The 24,405-nt window shown below is 31.6% G+C and overlaps 1 protein-coding gene across 1 annotated transcript; it reads left to right on the plus strand.

Moving 5' to 3' along the window:
- Window positions 1-20,700: 20,700 nt before the first annotated feature.
- On the plus strand, window positions 20,701-21,638 carry LOC125839902 (uncharacterized). Its single transcript, XM_049518876.1, has 2 exons — window positions 20,701-21,089; window positions 21,269-21,638. Exons 1-2 carry the CDS (start codon window positions 20,701-20,703, stop codon window positions 21,636-21,638), a joined length of 759 nt encoding a protein of 252 aa, XP_049374833.1.
- Window positions 21,639-24,405: the final 2,767 nt, after the last annotated feature.

The raw sequence follows: 24,405 nt of genomic DNA on the forward strand, positions 1-24,405 counted from the left end.
TTAAATATTATTACTTTGGTTATTTTATTAATTATTGACATAACCGAATAACTAAACCGAAAAAAGCCGAATCGAATAGAGGAAAACCAAATCAAACCAAATTTATTTTGGATCGGATTGGGTTACACTTTACAAAACCAAAAGCCGAAAAATCCAAACTGAATAGTGAAAAACCAAACCGTAAAACCAAATGCACACCCCTATAAGGAACTGTATATGTATATGGCCTTTTTTCTATTTGGTTTTTCGATTCGATATCCACATTAAAGCTAAAGCACTTTCTAATAACAAAGACATTTTTATACTTAGAGAAATTTAAACTCGAAATCTCTAATAAGTTAAAGAAATAGTTGAACCCCAAATCATTAAATGAAATCCGGTGGGTGCTTTGAGACGTGTGAGCATGGCAGTATATCCATGGTTGATTCACAATATTAGTCAGATGGCAGTACATGTGTCCATCTCATTGTCATTTTAGGGCCCCTTTAGTTTGACCTATTTGAAAATAAAATTTTATTTGAATATGTAATTTGAATTTTAAGATATGTATTTTCTCTATGTCAAAAGAAATGACCTAGTTTAATTTAGAACGAAGTTTAAGAAAAAAAAACAAGACTTTTTAATTTTGAAATTTTAAATTAAAGTTGTCAAATGTACCAAAATATTTTTTAATCTTGTGGTCTTAAACATGTCATATGGAAAGTTAAAGTTAAAGTCTTGTAGGAAAAAAAATAGGTCATTCTTTTTTAAATAGAGGGAATACTTTTTTTTATAAATAGACAAGTAAAAATGATTGAAGTGAGTCATAACTTAATTCGAAGACAAAAAACTAAATTGATGTATCATATACTAAAAGCAATATAACGTTTGTTCTTTGTTTGGTTGGAGAGAAAGGCAAGGAAGGAAGTAAAAATTCTTTTCTTTCTCCTCGATCTAAATTCTAAGTGATGATATAGATACGTTAACAACACATTGAAAAGAAAATTTTCTCCAAATAAAATAGAGTGTAACACTACAATAAAAATAATATTTAGCCAATGAATATATATATTAACAAAGACTATATTAAAGTGATTTTTATCGACAATAGTTAAATGTCAAGTAAATTTAATGTCACGATAGGTTTAGAAACATTTATAAAGAGTGTTCGATACCGCTAAAAATATATATTTAACAATAATAAAATTATTATTATTAATTAATTATTGCTAAAAATCATTTTTACGAAGCATAAATAGATCAAATCTATAGGGACAGTGAACTTAATGCATGCCATGAAAATGCACATCTAAAAGGTTTTCTTGAGATGTATTTCGATATGGGCAATCAGAGTCGCCTCACTGAACATTGCACAAGAAAATGAATGGGCCATTATTAAATTTATAAGGTGGAAAAGGATGTAAAGTGCCCAGGTTGGTGTTATAATGGGACGTTTTGATAGGATGTATAAGAATAATGTTTAAATAATGTATTAGTAATTTTTGTATTGGTTATGTTAATATTATTTATATACAGAAATCATTTCTTATGCATTATTTGTCTTGGTGTATCAAAAATACTATGCATTTCTATTGTCCACAAATATGATAAAAAAAGGTATATAATGTTTTGGACAATTGGATCGATAATCATGCTAATATATGCATTAAAATCCCTTATATTTTTCATGTATTTGTAAAACACACCTCTATACATAATAAGTTGAAAAAGTGTAAGCAAACAAGGTATATACTACAAATTAATACAGAAAGATAATAAATACAATATTTCTTCTAATATATTTTACCAAACGACTCATTATTACCTATTTTTGGGGAGATATCCATTCAAATTTTACCACTACTACATCAGTTCACTTGCACTTGTCTATTTTGGATATTGCACATCCCTAAATAAACAATAATTTATATGAATATTTTATTATAAATAATTTTATGTCTAAAAAAATTATTTGGAGAATATATAAGTAATTAATAACATGAAAAAATAAATTCCTTAATATATGAAAAGTGAAACGTAATGAAAATTCTTTTAGTATAACGAATCGATAAAATTGAACGGAGGTGGAAATATATTTATCAAGTCATATACTGCAAAGTAGGCTACCAAGGGCCCTAAATCGTATATGCGTAGTTCAATAAGAATTAGTCACGTCACAACTAAACTTGACTTTATAGGCACCTCCCTAATTATTATACACCATCATTTGATTTAACTCAACTCTCAACTAATTCTCTCAATATTCCTCCATTAATTAATTTACTCTCTATAAATACTCAACGTTCTCACTAGCTTTTGCACCAAACACTCAAAACAAATACATTTGTAGTACTATATCATTCTCTACTATATATTTCTATCGATCTTTACTTAATTTTTGTAACAATGGAAATGTTTGGCAAAATTGCATGCTTTGTGCTTTTGTGCATGGTGGTGGTTGCACCCCATGCAGAGGCATTGAGTTGCGGCCAGGTTACGTCTGGCTTGGCTCCATGCCTCCCTTATCTTCAGGGTCGCGGCCCTATTGGAGGGTGTTGTGGTGGTATTAAGGGTCTGTTGGGTGCAGCCAAGACCCCAGCGGATCGAAAGACAGCATGTACTTGCCTCAAATCAGCCGCTAGTGCTATTAAAGGCATTAACGTGGGCAAAGCCGCTGGTATCCCTAGAGTTTGTGGCGTAAACATTCCTTACAAGATCAGCCCCTCCACTGACTGCTCCAAGTACGTTATTTATATTTTGTGAAATTGACGTCAATATAATATATTTTTTATAGTCTCATAGTATATATGTCTATTGATTAAATCATATGTCTAGTAGTCAAATTATATGGTCTAACATATTACAAAATGATGTGTACTCGCATCAGAGGCGTATCCAGGATTTTGAGATGATGGGTGCACTATTACAAAAAGGTGGATCTAAGATATAAATTTGATTGATTTAACATTTAGGTTCTTATCACTAAAAATAATTAAAAATTTAAAATTATAGGTCCAAAGTTATTTTTACCTATCCAAACCACTTAGAGAGATATTACCCAATTTTAAAAAGGAAAATAAAACAAGATAACTAAAAGATTCAAATTTCTAAACTCACTTAGAGAGGTGCACCCAACATAATCGCACGGTATAATACTTCAAGTGTGGGTTCACATATCTATATTTAAATATTTTTAAAAAATATAACACTACTATATATGATTTCAGGAGGGGAGCATGGGTTCACGTGAACCCGGTGACCCCCTCCTGGATACGCCTCTGACTCACATCGCATAATGTTGATTTAATATGGTATTTTGCAGGGTCCACTAAGATTGATGAAAGCTCAATTTTCCAAAGGCATAATTTGGTAGTAACGTAATCTAGCTTCCGGAGAAAAATAAAGATGGATATATTGATCGATCGAGTTTAATTCATCATTTTATATGTTGTCTCTTTTCTTTTGTATTTGTATTTGTTGGAGTACTTATATATAGTCGAGTACATGTAATGAACCTTGGTGGTTGGTTGTATTACAACCCAATCTTCATAGTAATATATACATGATATTCTACTTTTTTTCTTTCTTCATACATTTGCTTTTACTTTTACTATCGATGGTTTAAAGTTATTTACAAAATCAACCAACTGAGATAACTTATTTACACTAAATAAATTTTGAGTTGGTTAGAATTTGACAAATTTCACCAAAGTGTGAGAATATGGGTATATTTAATTAAATGCACAAGGAAAATTTCAGGTTATATATATTGAATCTTTCTAACAACATGCAAAATGTTGGATGAGTGGTCCAAAGTCATTCAAACCCCGACATTCAAGGTTTCACTTCATATTTGGTATTCATATTGGTATCTAATCAAATTTGAATTTTATTAGCTGGAAAGCCCCACATTATAATGAGGTAAAAGAATTTGTAAGATACAATCGACACATTGATCAAGTCTCTCATACATTGCTCAACTCTACCCAAAAAAAAAAAAAAGACTACCCTCTGATGTTTGCTCAACTCTATAGGAAAAATGTTTGCTCACAAAAATATTTTTCATAAATACGATTGAGAAGATGTCTAATACACAGATTAAACACTCTTACATGGTTAATATCATAATTTTCTATATATTAATTATACATAACATAATATCAAATAAAATAGACAACTACTGCAAATTTTAAAACTATACCAAACAAATTATAAATATATGTATTATTTTTACTAGGCCAAACACATACACAATTCCTTAAATTTGTCTTGTTATTTTGATCTTCCAACTCAACCTTATTTCATTTTAACCCTCTAACTTCATTTTTCATCTATGAGTAAAACACAAAATACAGACTAAGTACAAATTAGTGAGATTACTCGTATTTTAAAGCGCATAAGGGATTCTTGTTACAGAGTAGTTAATATTCAATATTTTTATTATTAATTAACAGTCTATTCCCCTATTTATTTCCTCTATCTTTTCCCTTCACCTACTTCATTTAATTCATTTATTTTCTTCATCTACCTCCTTTTTTTTTAGTATTTACTTACTCTTGGCTAAATATATATCTTTAGGAAAAAATTATTTGATTTATTTTTTACTTTTTTATTTTTTACTGTGTGGATATAAGTACTTTAAATGGGTTGAAGCTCAGATTTCAAATCAAGTCAACAATGTTACTTATGTGTTGCTAAACAAGGCAAAGAAAAAGATGTCAAATTGTCTAGGTGAAAGATGTTTGGCTAGGTGTTCCTTGTGGAATGACCATATATATCAAAAAATCGGGTCGAATCAAATTAAAAGATTGAACTGAATTGAATCGAACTTTAAAACAAAATGAACCAAATCCAATTATTTATCGAACCAAACTAAAAAAAACAGTACTAAATCGAATTGAACTTTAAAAAAATGATTGAAATCGAATCACCTTGATACATATTCGGCAGACGCCACTGACAAATTAAAAATTGAAGTATCGAATCGGAGTTAGAAAAAAATCGAACGTCCATCCCTAGTTCCTTTGTGTTTGGTGATATAATTCAAGTTAATGTTGATGATATTTCATTTGTGAAATAAGCTAGGTTTAAGTAAAAGATTATACAAATTCTCATATACCGAATATTGACAAATAATTGATAATAATTGAGGGTTTCATATCTTAAGAATAAGGAACGATTGCTTTTTTTTTGGTTCAAAACAGAGTAATCATATCATATATATATATAAAGCTAGATAAAAAAGAAGTGATATGGCACCTCTTAATGACCAAGGATCTTATTTATCTTTTTTGTGGTTTTTTTGACATTTTTTCTAATTTTTCTCAATTGTTTTATTTTATAAAATCATCATCTAAATTCATACCTCTTCAATTACATAAATTTAAATCTTAATTAATGTAGTAATATCTATAACTCCTAACCTTTCATATTCATAAGTCATAACCTTCATATTATCTAATATACAAATTTATAACTCCTTAAAATGACACTTTTAAAAACTTATCTTGAGACATGTATGATGATTATTTTATTTTAATTTTTCTTATTCTTCATCTTGTGTTTCTTTGATTGGTCATTTTTGTCTTCTTTGATCTTATTTTGCAGGAAAGATATGTATAATAAAGAATGTTTTACATAGTTGGATTTTATGAGGTAAAATGTTATAATTATCACTTATTTCTATTGTAATTATATATTTAATTTTATTTTTTTGGATTCTAGATGATACAAATCATGAATATTTTTTTTAGAAAATGATGTAATTTTTTTCTCTTTTGCTTCTCTTTGTGGTTTCTTAAGATTTCATTTATTTTTACTTATTTTTTATAGTTTCTAAAGAATCTGATTATTTATACTATCTTCTTCTCTTTGTAGGTTTTGGAGAATTGAATTATGTTATGTTGAGAACATGGTCCTTCTTTCCTCTTCAACTCATAATTGAATATTCTTTAAAGTTTTTACTTGATTAGTTTACTTTATTTTTATGTATTTTTTGTTGTTGTTGTTGTTGTTGTGTTGTTGTAAGGTTAACTTATCGTGTTTTCAAGACAAGATATTTTTAAAAATAAAAGTAGAGAAGGGAGTTAACATATGCATGTATGCTACTCAAGAAAGTATGTAGATAATTTTGTTGTTATGTGGATCAATTTTTATTAATTATAATGATAGAACATGAAAATATAAAGTTGATTTGTAATTTTCAAGATACAATTTATTTCATATAAAAATTGATTATTAATATGTAACTTTGCAATCTTCATATTTTGATTTTTATTATTATTATGGTTAGAAGTTTTCAAGTTTTGAGATTTTTAGAGATCATTATTATGATTTGTTGGATCCGAACTCAAAATGTAAAAGTATTTGGTTAGGATAAAAATAATTTGGTAAAACTATTTGCCTCTCTCAAGCTACTTTCTTTACCAACATATAAATTATCTAGAAGAAAAGTGATATGACACCTTTTTTTTGCCAAGAATCATATTTATCTTCTTCTTTTTTTCTCATTTTCTTGATAATTTTTTTTGTTTATATATTTCTTATTATTGTATAAAAATAAATATGTCAATTACTACTCCTTCATTTATTCATATTCTTTAACATAAAATTTTAATTGCCGTTATTTTCCTTACTTTCATGACATTTGATGATCATATAACTTCTAAATTATATTAATACAGTCATGTTCATTTAATTATTTGATATTTAATTGTCTTTATTTTCCTTACTTTCGTGATTTTTAATGGTCACAAATCCTAAATTATGTTAATAGTTATGTTCATGATATCATTTAATATTTCATATTGTTATCTTATAATTAGAGGCATTATAAAAATTTATATACTAAAATTAGATATATATATATATATATATATATATATATATATATATATATATATTAAAATCTCTTATTGATTAAGAAAAAATTAAATTTCTTCATTTAGTTCTCTTAATAACAAATTTGTGTTTAAAGTGTTAAAGAAAAATCATTTATATAAATTAATCTTCTTTGTGTGAATTACGTATAAACATTTCTATTATTATTACGTAATAATTAAAAATGACCAGCTCCAAAAATTGTATCATATAATCAATTAAAGAAATATAGTTGATACCTCAATGAAAAATATGAAAGAAGAAAAAAAAGAAAAAGAGAAGTCTAATATTATATGCTATTGCACTTTCCATCCAAACAAACTATATACATATAATTTATACAAAGTGTAAGCATATAATTTAATTTATTAGAAATGATGAGAATTTATTTTCTAATCGGTTAAGGAAGAGAGTGGATGTTTCACTTTTTAGGTTTTATTGAAATAATAAAGTAAGACTAATGTGGAATTAATATATAGTGCATAAATTAATAAATAAAAAAGAGAAAAGTTAAATGCAATAACGATAAAAGCCAAAAACAGGAGAAGAAATATAAATAACATCAATATATATATTATAATTTTTTTTGACATTTTTTCTAATCCTTTTCAATTATTTTATTTTATAAAATCATCTTCTTAATTCATACCTCTTCAATTACATAAACTTAAATCTTAATTAATTTAATAATGTCTATAACTCCTAACCCTTCATATTCATAACCTTCAAATATTTAATATACAAATTTACAACTCCTTAAAATGACACTTATAAAAACCTATTTTGAGACATGTATAATAATTACCACAATAATCTATATATACAAATAATAAAGGAGAAACATAGAAAAGGTGATGTGGCACCTCTCTATGATCTCCATTTGCATTTATTTTTTTCTCCATTTTTTGACCTTTTTTTAAATTTAAATTAACTATTTTACTGTAAAAATAAATTACTAAATTTATGATAAATAAATATTTTATTAAATGAAGAAACATTTACAACAAAAACTCTTCATATGTCTACAAGGAGTAACTCACACCTCTCTAATTTCTACTCTTACAAAATTATTCCTTTTTTTATCTTCTTCTAATTATAAATTATAAATTGACAATATTTTTGATACTTTAAGTATTTTTCTAATATTATTTAATTTGTTTATAAGAAGTAATTATCTATGACTTACACCTATATTTAATATAGATCCTCCTAGAACCTTCTTTTTCTTTTTTTTTAACAACTCTAAATATTTGATTTTCTTCTCGTCATGACCACAGTAATATTTATTTTATGTAATGAATTAGTAATTACAATACAAATTACTTATATTAGGTTATCACTTCAACACATTCCAATAGTCACTTTTTCTTTATTACCTTCATTACTCTTACACTCTTTCTCTATCCCATTTTCTATAATTTTAATGAATATTAAATGTGGTATTTGATGTGAGATCAAAAATACATATTTTTAATCATTATTTGCCTTACATTTATTATTTATATCAGTCTTTTTTAAGCATTAATTTTATGAATTGTGCTAAATAGTGTATTTTATTTGTAGGAGTAAATTGACATAAAACTGAAGAAGGTTGGAGCTAAAACGAATTAAAGATGAAAGGTTGAAGAAAGAAAACAAGCAGGTAGCTTAATGAAATAAATTCAATATAATAATGTATAAGGAAAAGGTGCAGCAATAGCGAAATTAAAGATTACTGTTGCTGCTGCCACGTGGCAGCCAATAACGGCAGCAACAACCCAACATGGCGGCTACAATGTTTTACGCACGAGAGGAATTCCAATTCCTTTTGGTTTCGGTTTTGGATTCCTAATTTGCTTTGGACTCAATTATTTTATTTAGGGTTTACTATATCTATAAATAGTCCATAGAAATAATTATTAGGAAGACGAATATAGAGTAAGGAGGAGGCACTTTTGAAGAGAAAGTCGTCAATACTTTTTAGGGTTCTTTTCTTCTTCTTCTTCTTCTTATTTTCTTAGAGATTAGTAGCTAAAGCCCTTGTTCTGGGGCTGTAGCTACGGATTCAATGTTGATTATTTAAGGTTTTCAAATTAATTCTTGGTTGTCATTATAAGTTACTTCTATATTCTTGTTTTAGTATTTTGTGCTTGATCACCATGAGATAAATATATTGTCTAATTTTAAAATCGAACGAGGAGGGATTAGATAGACCAGAGGATATAGAGAGCTCGGTCCACCCATTAGATTGAGATGATTAGTGTTCAGGAGTGACGCCTAGATGAACACCTTGCTTGGTTATGAAATAGGATGAAATATAAATGCTTGCCAGTTAGTTTATCTATCCCCGCTCAACGATGTAGTTAGATAGCTAATTGGGGTAGGCGGCAAGAGGCGAACTACTCGGACCATACTATCAACCCTATAAATCAGTAACTTGACAACTGAAATTAATTCTAAGCCAAAAATATGATACATGAAATCCTATACATGCTGCAGCCTTGGGATTTTCCAACTATTGTAAGTAATTTTATTATTTTGTTCTTGCATTCTTCTCTTTTGGTTCTCTTAACTAAATAAATTAGATCAATATAATTTAGTAATAAAAATAGTTAATTGACAAGTCCTTTGGGTTCAATAATCTGGTTCTTTTAAAGAGCCACTCTATTACTTGCGCGACCGCGTACACTTGCGTGTGCAATTGGGAGCAACAAGTTTTTTGGCGCCGCTGCCGGGGACTTAGAAATTAACTATTCTTCTAGGTTATACCTTTGCTTTTTTATTTATTTACTCTTTTTTTTATTATTAGTTTCTTTTTTCTTCCAACAATTTTTTTTTTCCTCTTCTTTAAATAATTTGGTACTCTTATTGATATGGATGATTGGGATAAATCGTGGTTGGGTGATGAAAGTCCTTTATGTCATATATGTGGTCGCCAGTATATTCATTGGAATGGTTGTCCTAAAACTTATTCCCTTCCCCCAAACCCCTATTATGATTCTTCTGTTATTTGTGATGTTGGTAGGAGCTATGAAACAGAGAATACAAAAACAAGAGGCGCTTGAATGTACAAACATATTGGACAAGGTTAATTCAAAAATCACTGGAGAAATACTTGAATGCACAGAAGGGTACAAAGAAATCGTGGAACTACAATATAAGCTTGATGTTCTTCAATCAAAAATTACAATCCAAGCTGAATTAGAAGAGATTGGGGCCCAACAAGGAGAAAGTTATGGAGAAAAAGAGATAGTGAGCCAATATTGGATATATGGACGATTTCAACTTCTAAAGATTGAGAATCTATCCGTGATGAAATAACATACTTGGCACCCTACCTGATCAAAAGAAGAGTTAAACTCACACAAGAAACGATCAATTTTGCTCAGATATTCATGACTTAAAGGCTCACTTGAACAAAAAGATTGAGGCGTCTGAAGCCCAATTATCAATTGTTGTGGATTATGACCAACTAGTGGAGCAAAAAGAGGAATTTCAACCATTCAACTATATTTTATTCCTTAATATCAATGTTGAAAAAGAGTACAAAAGTGAGAATGTTGTAAATAGTGTTGCTTTAGAATTAAGGGAATTTGAATCTCATTCAAAACACTTTTCTATAAAATCTGAACTAATGGATGAGTGTATTGATGAGGAACAAGGCCCCTACATTCTAAAGGTTTTTAGTCCACGTAGACAAAACGACATTCCTCATTTAAGGGCCAAGAAGTGCAAGATGCGACATATATTACTTGGTTCCTTTATCTTTATACCACCACCCCTTGAGAGGAGCAGAAAAATTGATGCAAAGTTAGGGGTAAAATTCATAAGTTCAAAGTGGAAAGAAAAGTGATGAATATATTTGTGTCGTGCTGCAACGTTAAATTAGGCGCTTATTGGGAGGCAACCTAATTTATAGTGTAACTTCGTATTTTATTTTTATTTTATTAGTGTCATTTTTTTTCTTTTGGTTTTGTTTTTACAGATTTTGGAGAAGTCTGAGTATCCGAAATTTGGTGCTAAGGAGCACGTTTGAGCTTAAGTGTGGGGTGCGTACGACCCTCAATGAAAATTAAGAGAACATGCTACTAGCTAGGCCTAAAGGCCTCAGGGAGTTTTTCTAACCCTTGTTTTTAAATTTTATTTGATGCTTTGGGGACATAGCATCTTTTTAAGTGTGGGGTGGAGGAATAAATTCCTAGTTTTTATTGTTTTATTGAGTCTTTTATTTTTTTAGGATGGGTTCCTTGGCTTTTGTTTTCGGTTCTTTTCCTGAGGATAGTCCCTTTGAACCGAGTGTCTTTTATTTTTTTAGGAATAATTTTATTTTTTTTAGAGAAAAGAAAGACCCTTTTGAGTGGTGTGATACTTGCTATTTAGGTCTAATTTTTTAGTAGTACTTTCTTGTGAATGCTTGATTAAAAAAAATGCAGACTCTTTGACACCTAAGTTCATGGTTGTGACTTTGTATATAATTTATTTTATTTTGTAGTTTGTTATGATTCTGTCTCTCTTAGAAGTGGAATTGATCCATCTTGATTGATACTTGTGCCATGTGTGGTGAGAATTTCTTTATTCCATGTTTTGCATTTTAGTCTAGAACTTGCCCTGCATGTTATTGAAGCGAAATAAAAAGTGTAGTTTTGTTTAGGAGATGGTAATAGGTTTTCTTTGATTTGTCTGGTAATTTTAGCCTTTTCAGATATTATATCACTAGTTAGCCTTTTTGAGCCTGTAGCCTTTTGTTGGTATCCATATTTTGCCCTTGACTATTTTGTTGAATCCCTAGTTTTTGCACCTTGCTTCCTTGAGCATTATAGCATAGACTTTTTCTAATTATCAATTCTGAGAAAAAGGGATGGTTGAGTGAGAAGGTAATCAATGATAGCTACAAAGTGCTTAAAAAGCCCTCTTTGAAAGAATGTGATGTTAAAGAAAAAAAAATGTACAAAAGAAGTTACCTTGATGATGACCCTGGTCCTTCCAAGGACATCGTGCACCTTAACACATGTAAAATACGTAAGTTGAGGGTGGCTATTATGAAGGAATACTAAAAAAAAGGAAAAAAAGAAAAAAAAAAGATTGAAGCATTCTTGAGATGATGAGAATTACTTGTGAAATAATTGTTGAAAAGAGGGCTGAAAATAAAGAGAAGAAAATAATGGGTGATGAAGTTTTAAAGTGAAAAGTTCTTAAGGAAGTGTAAGTCACTATAATATAGTTTTCCTACCCGTCCCCTAGCCTACATTACAACCCGTTTAAGTCTTATTTGATTCTATTCAATCATGCTTAATTAGTGGAGATGTACATAATGGGCAAGCATATGGTTCTTTGTGCATACATGAGAAATTTTCTTTGTGAGTGTGAGAGTTGTTCTTGATATGAAGTCCTTAATTTATATTCAATCTTTTGAATTGAGTGTGTGAACTATCTATTCTTGTGAGGGCACTTGTTTCATGATGGATAGGTGATTTTATTAACTTTCTTTGATGAGGGTAGGGGAACAAGCTTAAATTTAATGAGTTTAAAATCCTTCCTTGAGGTTAGGAGGTTAGAGGTTTGTCGTTTATTTGGATGTCTTGCATAATGATTGAGAATTCTTGATGTTTTGAAATTGGCATATGGCCTAATTGTTTGTATTAACCAAAGTGATGACAAACCTAGTATGATTTATTTGAGATGAGCTTTAATGCTTGCTCGAGGACGAGCAAAAGTTTAAGTGTGGGGTATGTATTCATTTAGAATATAAATGTTCAATCTTTATTTGTATATATAAATCAAACAAGACAATACTCATATGTACTATACTGTTTTGCAAAAGTTTTGTTTTACTTTTGATAGCATTTGGTTTTTTTTAGATTTTTCAATTACGATTTTTCTTTTTAGTCCTTTAATATTATTTTTTCTTGAATAAAATTTGTTATCCTTCTCAACATGTAGCATCTTATTGTTTAACTTCACATAAAAGCAGCCACACTTGCACAGATGAATTTCCTTTGATATCCTGCTGTTGATTCCTTTTCTTCATGTTGCATTTTTGGTGGATTAAATTGGTTAGCTCCATGTTAAAGTACATGGCCTAATGTACATTTTTGTATTAAAGTAATAATTTTTATTGTTGGGGTGATTTTCTTTGTTCATGATTCTCATTGTTTTTCGTTTAATATGATTGGAAGTTTGTCTGTGATCATATTCTTTTATAATTCGCGCTTTTACAACATACATTTTATCTTTATAACAATTCTTTTAAGTTTTGTTCGAAAAAATATTAGATCGAATAATTCAATTAGCCCATAATTGTGCAACTATTTAAAAGCTAAATTATAGAAGTTCTTTTTTATATCCTTGAGTTTTTTCAATTGATTTCTCAAGTACACTAGATTGAGCAAGAGATATGAGTTGTTTCTGTAATGTGGTTGGAGTATTGATTTATATATATAATTCTCAATTTTATAATGGAGCTTTTTCCAATATAAATTAAGACATGAAATTATTATATAAAAAAAATTGGGACAATAAAAATATCAACAAATTCAATATAATTTCACAAAGCGGGTCTATGGAGGATAGAATATATTCAGACCTTATCAATATCTTATACGTAGACAGGCTATTTTCAATAGACCCGCTCAAGAAAACAAAAATTCAAAGTAGAATAGAGAGAAATAATGTAAATGAATACGGTCATGAGAAAATACTACAATAGCCTGACAAATTTTCCTAAAACAATAGTCATAATTACAAGCTACAACGATAATCAAGGTGTAAAAAAAACACAAAAAAGAGTTGATTTGATCCATTTTAGCTCCTTCCTTTGCTAGAGCGTCTGCCACTTGGTTTGTTTCTCTAAAGATGTGGTGTACTGGGGGGTTCCCCAGACGGTGAAGTAGATCCCTGCAATCAAAAAGAATATTTCCGTAAGTGGGGTGTTCTCCACGAATGAGGGTTTTAATTTCCTTGCAATCGACGTTAACTTCCAATGGTACTAATCCTCTTTCTAGTGCTATTCGAAGTCCCTGCAAGAATGCTATCAATTCAGCTTTCATGTTATTTGTCATATACAAGTTTTCCATATATCTCAATCGCCTTTGCTATTCCTGATGACTTCACCTGTTCCGCCTTGTCTTGTGCTTCCAATGAACGATCCATCGCTATTGAGCTTATAACACTGGCTGGGTGCTGTCCATTTAAGGTAGTTGATAATATTTTTTCTTCCGTGTGTATTGTTTGTAAGAGCATAGTATTCAACAGCATGATACAAAGCCTTCTTTGATGAAATATTTTTTTTCTCATTATTATGGTAGGGAACGATTGTTGGATTGAAGAGTATGTAGAGACTTAGGGTTATTTTGGAGAAATAATTATTTTTTCCCTTTTTAATATTTATCTAATACCATGTTAAATATTTATTACATTTTTTTGTATTTAAATGATATATCAAAAAATGGAGTTAAAGGATGAAATAAGCTACATTGAAATGTTAAAAAAAAAATAAAAAAATGAAAGCAAATCTAAGGAACTAGGGGTGTGCATGTTGACACCCAATTTTGACCCTCCCCAATAATACTAATTTCCGAGCTTCTTAATTTTCAAATGATTTAAAATAATTGACTTTATAAAATTCAAGACATTTTTCAAGTTAGTTTTTTAATAGTTTCGTCACTTTTATAATTTTTAAATAATATATGTATATTTTTTAATTTTATAAATATTCAAAAATCGTCTCAAAAGGTTTTGTTTAACTAAATATTTGGTTAGTTTGCTTAGTTATTTAATGATTTGTAATTTTGAGTTAATTAGCATTTCATAAAATTTTATTTTATATATAATCAAATTAATTATTTTATTTCGTGAAAGGTAAGAAGCTCATTAATTAATTATATTAATTTGTCTTATTTAAGTTTTAGCCGAATTTACAAATTAAATTCAAATTGTCTAAATTATTAATTTACTTAGTTATACCTAACTTTAAACCCACCAAAAGACTTTAGATTTGGGCCCCATTTATTTAATTTCCAGCAGCCCGTACCTTTCCCATTTCAGGCCCATTTCAGTCAAACAAGTCCTAACATTACAACATACAATGCATACATACAACAATTCTAGACACCAGAAGCAGTCCAACGAACTCCCTCCCCAAAACGCCCCAGCCCACATTTTCAACCCATACCCGACTCATTTCCAATTCTAAAAGAACCCAGAAATTTTCAATATTCCCAGATGTTAGCAGCAGCTATACACAACAACGGTCCAACGTGAACAACACAGTACAACGTCAAATTCTAACAACAATCTCATGGTGTCCACTCCAATTCTCTCCAACGTCTCACAGACGAAAAATAATTACACGGCCTGAAAACATGGAACAGTACACGAAAAATCATTCACAGAGGGCTATACGTTGTCTCTTGTTGTCTTCTTCCTCCCGTCCCTTTCAATTGGCAGTAGCAGCAGCACGCGGCTGTCCCCATTTCCTCTTCCGCAATGGGACGAAACTTCAGAAAAAAGGCTGTTTAGCTTGAATGGTGAAAGATTTTTTATTTTTGAATTTGGAATTGGGCCTTGGGTTGTCGGATTTTTCATCCATTTTCCCCTATTTTCCGAACCCTAATCCTTCCTATATATGTTGCTTGTTGTTCACTGTGAAAAAAAAAAAAAAAAAAAGATTTTGTGGGATTTTTGGGAGTGAAAATATAGAGCTAAGCTAACCAAAAACAGTTAAAATTCATACGAAATATGCCTCAAGAAAATAAAGGAGATACTTGGTTTCGGTGTCTAAGTTTAATATTGCCGCCTAGACTTTGGGGTTGTCATTTGTGTTCGAGTTTCATGGTGAAAGTGTCGCCTCAAGCTCGTCTCGTCTTCAGTTCGCTGCCTCCGGAAAGGTAAACTCCTCCTTGATCATTAACTCGTATTGGATGTTCCGTTTTCATGAACTGAACTTTCTGTAGATTCTTTGTCTTTTTTTTTTGGCTCGAATGCCTCTGTTCTTAGTTATTTTGGTGTTTAATGCTTGGTCGTTCGAGTTTGAGTCAGTGTTCTGGTTAACTGAGGCACAGTACGTGTTTGGGTATGTGATTTATGTCTAGAGTACCTATGATTAAGAACTTGGTTCCTCTCTTTGGTGTTGCGTCTTGTGATTTGTATATTTAAGTACTCGTTGTAAGTTTGAAAGTGCTTTTATTTTAAGTTTAGGGAATGTAGCTACTCGTTTATGCAATTAAGCATCTCTCGTTCTTATCTCGTTTATGCTTAAAACATATTTCCCTCTGATGATTTGTTTATGCTTCAGATTACAGGGATACTTGATTGTAGGTAGTATAAGTCTTAAACATGTTGAACTCATTTGTTCAGAAGGGTTTCTTACATCTTGATCTTATCAATTTTCGAAATCTTTCATGATTAAAATGTTGTTGCGATCCATGTTTTCTTGAATCGGCATGTTTGCAATATTGTGGTTAACATAAGTGACGTACTTTAACTTAATTTTAACATGGAAAGTGGTCAAACTGTTGTTTTTTTCAGTCCCTTTCTTACAGTTTGTCATTTGATCATAAAGATTCACTTTTAGTTTGGTATTCTAGCCCCAAATATTGATAACTCGATTTGATGGCTAAATTTCATCCTTATTTCCTTATCTCGTATAAGTTTGTTTTATTATAATCACTGTAGAACATTTTGGATCATTTCATACTCACTTAGGTTGAGTTCTAGTTGTGGTCATTGTGACTTTTCTCCCATCCCCGTCCCCATTTGTTTGCCGAATGCTTGAAAATCATTGTTCCTGTTAAGTTGGAAAATTGTGAAATTTAATCAACTAGGTTTTGAGTCATTAAGTAAATAGTGAAGTGAGTCGCAAGGGGTTCTATTCTCTTTTTCCTTACTCTCTTGTCTTTCCTTTTATCAATATGTATATTATTAGTTTATCTTTTTTTGGGATTCATTCACCCACCTTGTGCTCCTTGTCTTTTATTTTGGTTAAACTTGTCCATCGATTTTTGTTATTTAGATGAATTTACCGTAAAATTAATTTTGAATTTAGTTCATTTTAATCTATGGCTTTATATTTGTCACTATCTATGGGATATAAATATATGTATGTGTGAACATTTGTTTTCTCTATGCTTACTCACTTGATTCTGATCCTAATTAATTATTTTTGTTCTCATTGTGACACTTAGGAAGTGGTGATTTTTACTATCCTTTATTTTCTTATATTAAATCATGTGGGTTGTTACTCATAAGTTTACTTGTTTTTTTGTTGCATGTGAAATCTGTCCGAGTTCACCATGAACTCACTTCTCTCTCTCGCATTTCGGGAGTGCCAGAAAGGCTCAATTTCTCTTTTTGAGTCAGTCAGCCATTAAAATCGACGAACGGGTCCAGACGTCAAAATATGCAACGGATTGAAAATTGAAAATTGAAAATTTGTGTCAAAGGCCCACCCTTTATTTCAAAAAATTGTATTTTGTTACTTTTAGGCGTAAGCCCAGTTATTTGCTACTATAATGTTAGAATTTAGGACATGTGACGAAAATGTCCAAAATGAAATTAGGCCCAAGTGTTGGTCCAGGCGGACAGAAAAAACCAAATTTGGGCCCGAGTCTTTTTTCCTCTCTATTTTATTGCGTTTGTGTGCTTGCTAATATTTATCGCAAAAATTAAAGTCGAAAAATTTAAATCTCCGAAAGACGCCCATTTTGATTTAACAACTTCACTAAATCAGTCATCGTTTAACAAAACTTAAAGAATAAATGTTGCAAATTATCTCACTTAGATAGTATTTTCGTATTTCCCCTTTTTTTTCCTTTTAAAACGGTTTTAACTATAAATTTTGCAATTCAAGTTAAGTTAAATTATTTTAGCCAAATAATTAATTACCGGATAACCGCATGTTAGCGGGCATTTCGAGTGCTTTCAAACCCTTTCCAAAATGTTAATATGAACCTCAAACCCCCTTAATTATTTTCATTAGATTTTCTATTTTTAATCTATTGAAATAATCAGTTTTCTTAATTACCCTTTAAAAATTATGTGGCAACTCTTAAAGCCCGTCTAAATAATATTTTCTTAATAAAACAGAATGACGATTCTGCTGGGGATTTGAATGATTCTAACCTTAAGATTAATTTATTTGGCTATTTATTTTTACTGTTGACTTATTTTATTTATCGTATATATTGAATTGTGACATTCATGGCACCTGATTCCGTCAAACGGCAAATAAATTGCATTAGGAAAAAAAGCGGTTATATAACTTACCACAGATGTCCTTAAAAAAAAATACAAGTTGAACTCTTTGAAAATAATAAACGAATAGTTGGTTTGTGGTCATCCAACGTCGTTTATTAGACTTCACCCCGTTGTTTGTTCGACTCGGGTAACCGTCATTTCTAAACCAATTCTGGTCAGCTTAGAGTAGAGCGAAACCAAATCCAAATTTAAGCATTAGCCTAAGACGGTTTAATACTCAAGGCGTATTAAGTCCATTAGTAAAACCGCCAAAAATCAAGTCCAAGGTCCACGACATCATGGGCGGACCCACGTGTTGTCCAGGGGTTTCACCAGAACCCTCTCAAAAAAAATTACACTGTATATATAAGGTGAATTTTCTGGATTTATGTGGATATATATATTTTGAACCCCCTCAAGGACAAGGTGAAGGAGATAGCCTAGTGGCAGCTCCCTTCAAAGTTAAGCCTGATGTTCAGGGATCGAATCATTGGGTTAGCGTTTTATTTTTTAGTTTTTTACTTTTAATTTTTTTTTGTTCCAGTTTCGATTTTAATGTTTTTTTATAATAAAATGTGGTGTTAAACCCAAAAATTCAAGGGTCCGAACTCCCATACTCCCATTCCTAAAAACTAATAACTTTTTCGCTTTTCAAATCCCTAAATCACTTTCTTGTTCTTCCCCAACTCAAAACTCAAATATTTAAATCATCTCTCATAATATTCTATTGTTGATTGTTTCATACTTGATACTTCATGCTTGAATCTCACATTCAATTCGAAATGAAAAATCAAAACTCATGCTTATTGCTTAAAAGGTAAAAGCCCTTTTCTCTTCTTCTTATTTTCTTTCAATTTTCAAGAAATTAAATGGGTCTTTATTTTTTAAGGTTGTAGACTTATAGTATCTCTGATTATCTAAAGTGGAGGCTCAAAGCAAAAATTAAAAGGGTTGATTGTTTGTTTTTTCTCCAAGGTAAGCTTTTATCTCAATTTTCTTGAAAAGTTCATCTTTCTTGATTGAATATTGACTATCTTCATTTTAAATTGTGAATTTTTTTTATTGTTTTTTTATATTCTTTCTTTGATAGTCATAACTAGATTGATGAACCATTTGAATTTTGATGGTAATGTCTAATGTAATTTACAAAAAGTTATCTTTAATGCATTTAACAATTAACTATTTTGTATAGATTCATAGTCAATGGAGAAGTACTTTTTTAAAGTATCAAATTCAAGTTCTATTGCTCAGAATCAACCTAACGGGGAAGAAAATGCTAATCATTTGGGAGTACCATCACACTCTTCTCAAGAATTTGATTTAAGTTCTTTAAAGGCTGATCCAGGTGAAATAACTCAAATCTCGTGACGCTGTTAGAAGAGCTTATCTCCAAAAAAAACCTTGTCAACCTCTATTAAGAGAGTTTCCACAAACAAACATTTTTGGAGATGTGCGTCATTTTAATCATAAATAGTTTGATGAATTTCCTGATTGGTTAGAGTATAGTATAAGTAAAGATGCAGCCTTTTGTTTGTATTGTTATTTATTCAAGCAAAATAACAATCTTCAAGGCGGAGGTGAAACATTTTCAAGTGTGGGGTTTAGAAGCTGGCATAAAAAAGCTAGTCTGCAAACACATGTTGGTGGGCATACTAGCATTCACAATCAGTCAAAAAGAAATGTGAAGATCTAATGCGATAACAACAATTCATACATGCTTCATTTGAGAAACAATTTAATCAAGATAAGCACGGGTATCAGATCCGCTTAGCAGCTTGCTTCAATTGATGTAGTAAGACTTCTTGTGAAACAAGGCTTGACATTTCGAGGTCATGATGAATCTAAATTATCACTTAACAAAGGTAATTTTCTTGAGATTCTTTCATTTTATGCTCGAAAGTATGATGAAGTTCGTAAGTTTGTATTGGAAAATGCTCCTCAAAATGACCAAATGACTTGTCCAAAAATTCAAAAAGATATTGTAATTGCTTGCAAGATTGAAACAATTAAAGGCATCATAAAGGAACTAAATGGTGATTATTTTTTTCTTATTGGTTGATGAATCTTTTGATGTTTCACGCAAGGAGCAAATGACGGTTGTTTTACGATATGTTGATAGAAGAGGATTTGTGATGGAGAGACTTCTTGACATTGTTCATGTTAAAAATACTAGTGCTTTATTTCTAAAAGAAGCAATTGTCAATTTACTTTCTCAACATTCCTTGAGTCTATCTTATGTGCGTGGACAATGCTATGACAGAGCAAATAACATGCAAGGTGATATCAATGGCCTTAAGATGTTGATTAAGAAAGAAAGTAGATCGGCTTATTCTAGACATTTTTTTGCTCATCAACTTCAATTAACTCTTGTTGGTGTTTCTAAAAGATGTCTTCAAGTTGGAGAACTTGTTCATTTGGTTTCAAATATTTTTAATATTTTGGCGGCTTCTTATAAACGTATGGATGATTATCGAGAATCTCAAAAAAAAAATTCAAGAAGCTTTTGATATGGGTGAGCTTAAAACGGGTAGAGGCTTGCATAAAGAAGTAGATATTTCTAGAGCTTGCGATACTCATTGGGGATCTCACTTCAAATCTTTTAATTGTTTTATTCTCAAGTTTGGTACAATTATGGACATTCTTGATAATATTGTTGAAACTGCACATTCTATGGATGAAAGATCCAGGGCAACAAGATATATCAGAATTGCTCAAACTTATGAGGTTGCATTCATGTTGCATTTGATGAAAGAAGTTTTAGAAATTACTAATGATCTTAGTACATGTTTACAAAAAAAGGAGCAAGACATTGCAAATGTTATGCTACTTGTTAAAGTGACCAAGATAAGGCTACAAGAGTTAAGGGAAAATGAAATATGGGATTTATTTGTTGTTGAGGTTTTTGCATTTTGTATCAAGTATAATATTGTGGTGTCTAATTTTGATGAGTCGTATGTTAATTCTGGAAGATCACGGCGTAAATCTGATGATTATACTTTTTTCATCATTATCGTGTTGAAGTATTTTGTAAAATAATTTATTGGCAATTGCAAGAACTCAATGATCGTTTTGATGAGGTAACAACCGAGTTGCTTTATGGAGTTGCTTGTTTGAATCCGATAGACTCATTTTCAAGTTTTGATATCCAGAAAATAATGAGAATAGCTTAATTATATCCTGATGACTTTGATGAACCTAGCATGTGTCCACTTGAGAATCAACTAGCAAATTACATTATTGATGTCCGTGATATCGATAAAAGGTTCTCTGATTTACATGGGCTTTGTGATCTTTCAAAAAAATTGGTTGAGACAAAAAAACATTCATGTTATCCTCTTGTTTTTCGTTTGGCGAAATTCGCTTTACTTCTGCCAGTTGCCACTGCATCCATTGAAAGAGCTTTTTCGGGAATGAAATTTATTAAGAATAAGTTGCAAAGTCGAATGAATGATGACTTCTTGAGCGGTTGCATGGTTCCTTTTATGGAGAGGGATGTGTTTAAAGATGTTTCAACGGATGATATTATTTTGTCTTTTCAAGCAATGAAACCTCGTCGAATAGTATTATAAACGTGCTTGAGAAGTATTAGCACTGACCTCTTTTTGGAGTTTGTAGTTAGCACTCTACTCCTAGAGTGAGACATTACGAAGTGCTATTTTTTTTTGTTCTAGTTAGCTCCATTTTTTGCTCTACTTTGCATCCTAGTTCTAGATTGACATATTGTATAGGGGTAACTTTTTGTTTCACTGTAATCACTCATGTTAGTTTCGGATTTCTTGTAACGAAACTAACTTTTTGTACCTATAAACTATATACTACTACTTCCTTGAAATTTTATTTTGTTGGCTTATTTACACGTTTATACTTTTATTTTTCGAACCCCCTGAACAAAAATTATGGGTCCGCCACTACACGACCTAACGACATATCATATTATTTGACATTTGAAAAATGTATGAGTGGAAACCTAATTGTTGCCTATTTGGGCGAGGAAATCTTAATCGTGCTTTATTTTGTAGGTATGAATCGATTTCCTAAATACGACATGGTAGTGGAAGCCCCAATTTTGCTCAAGTTGTGGTAAAACGATCTCACTACGGTTCACAAAAGGGCCCTCAACAAATATATAAGGGCCCTAACAGAACTCATCAATATGGTCGGGTGGCACAAGCTGATTGAAGTCCTCATAGGTTATTGGGACAACGAGAAATTGGTGTTCTGATTTGGAACCATGGAAATCACCACGACAATTGAGGAAATTCGGGACGGAATAAACACAGTCGGTACAAGGCTTGAAGGAAGACTGAGAAAACGGGAAAACATCATAATCCCTAACAAGCCTACCCTCGAGGATATTGTAAATTGGTTCAGATGCCTACTGGGCCGAAGGTTCTAGAGTTTCTTTTATGGATCTCTATGTCAGATTCGGACATGCGAGCTTCTACGCGAATTACAACCAAGAGTTCAGGGTCATTTTCAGATAATGGGACGAGATCAGGCCTTTGACATTTACCATCGCACTATTAGGCACCATGGTTTTCCCACACGGATCGAGCCTCAATACCAACACCCGGGTGATAATGCTTGTGCACACTCTGTTCCACGGGCATCTGAACCAAAGGCAAGTGAAGTACTACCCTATCGCGCCTGTCATCCTTTTCGACATGTACCGTGCTCTATGTAGGTGTAAGGAAGGACATCGTTACTTTCAGGGTTGTAATCTCATCCTCCAATGGTGGATAATGAGTCACTTGATGAAGAGACACAGAACTCAGGAACTACATACCCTCGATAGGCATAATGCTCTTAAGAGTTTGAATGACATGTTGTTTTGGGCAGACTTAGAATAAAAGAGAACCAGATAAAGATGGGCTCAAATTTTCTCCGAGTTGAGACAAAAAGATATTCAGTGGATGTTCGACCATTTCATCTCGAAAGATGTCATAGTGCGGGGTGACATACAACTTCTGCTTCCTCTACCAGGTATCCGAGGTATCCCCATATATGCACCCATCCGGGTCCTAAGGCAGTTTGGAAGAAGACAGACTACACCTCCAAACGCATACTACCGTATCTATGTGTTCGACATCGGGGATGATAGAGTGCATAAGGCTTCAGAGATTCTAAAAGAATGAAAAAAAGTTGTACGAATGAACAAGGACACCATTGCTGCTGATTGATTTAATGTTGGGTACGATAAAACCTACAAAGCTTGGTTGAAGGGAAATATACAAGGTATCTCTTTCTCAGTTCCGAACATTTACCATAGTGTGGAGGACAAAGAGTCCAAAGCTTTGATAGAACTAAGAGGTAAGCCCATGAAATGCACGAGAAATTTCTCTGAAAGCAAGAGGAGGATAAGTACGCCCTCGAGAGCGTAACTCAAGAATTAGAAAGCTTGAGAAGCGATTTGGGAGAGCTCAACTTATGGATTGGAGATAAGAAAAACGGAATGTGTCTCGAAGACTGGGAAGAGAAAGGCCGCCGGAACGAAGGATACTTGCTAATGATTCAATATCGGCTTCAGCATCTCATGGCACAAAACAAGAGGAACAGATCAGAGGCGGGGACATCGGGAACATCTTAGTGGATTTCGCCCCTGCGTGGGTTTTTCTATGTGTATTTATTGTTGTTTGCCCCTACGTGGGCTTGCTTTTCTTGTATTTTGGTACTCTTTTCAAATGACCCCTGCGTGGGTCTTTTCTTTTAGTGTTTCCCGTTTATTCCCTACTTCCCCCTACTTATTTTTGCTTTTTCGAACATCATTTTATATACAAAATTTGCTTTAAGGTAACAAAATGGTTCAATTCTACACATACATCTTTCAAATACGTTAGGCCTACCTTTGGCACAAAAGGGCCCCCTACGTGTTTAGGACGCATGTTAGCTGCTTGTGTGCTTTAAATGTTTATGTGATTTTGTTGCTTTGAATGAGGATATTTTAGCCCACTCTTTTTCAAAATTTTCTGAAAAAATCTCTACAATATCATATACAAATCACTACCAAAAGTCCAACCAAAATTCCATGAGTCTTGAGTTTCTCAACCAAAAATAAAATCTCACTACCAAATCCTAAAATATTACTCTGTCATCTCAAGAAAGGTAAAATCGCAACTAAGATGGAAAAAGGTAAGAGTATCGACATAGAGTTAACTGAGGAGGATTTGAGGATGGAATTGCAGCGGCTCAGACAGGAGGTCCAAGAAACCAGAGAAAGGAGAATAGAAGTGGAGATCGCCACCGCGGTCGCCCAAGCTGCAAATGCGGCACTAGACGAGGAATCTGCGGCTAAGATGGCAAGATATGCTATCATGAACGAGGAGACGGTTGCTATGC

Source organism: Solanum verrucosum, unplaced genomic scaffold (genome assembly GCF_900185275.1).
Source record: "Solanum verrucosum unplaced genomic scaffold, falcon-dt-bn FXZP01000177.1, whole genome shotgun sequence".
Taxonomy (NCBI): Eukaryota; Viridiplantae; Streptophyta; class Magnoliopsida; order Solanales; family Solanaceae; genus Solanum; species Solanum verrucosum.

Excerpts from the sequence above, each read along its gene's own strand:
- LOC125839902 (XM_049518876.1), top strand. The coding sequence starts at position 20,701 with ATGGACATTCTTGATAATATTGTTGAAACTGCACATTCTATGGATGAA. Across the intron at positions 21,090-21,268 it reads TTCATCATTATCGTGTTGAA|CATGTGTCCACTTGAGAATC; the intron begins GTATTTTGTAAA and ends TGATGAACCTAG.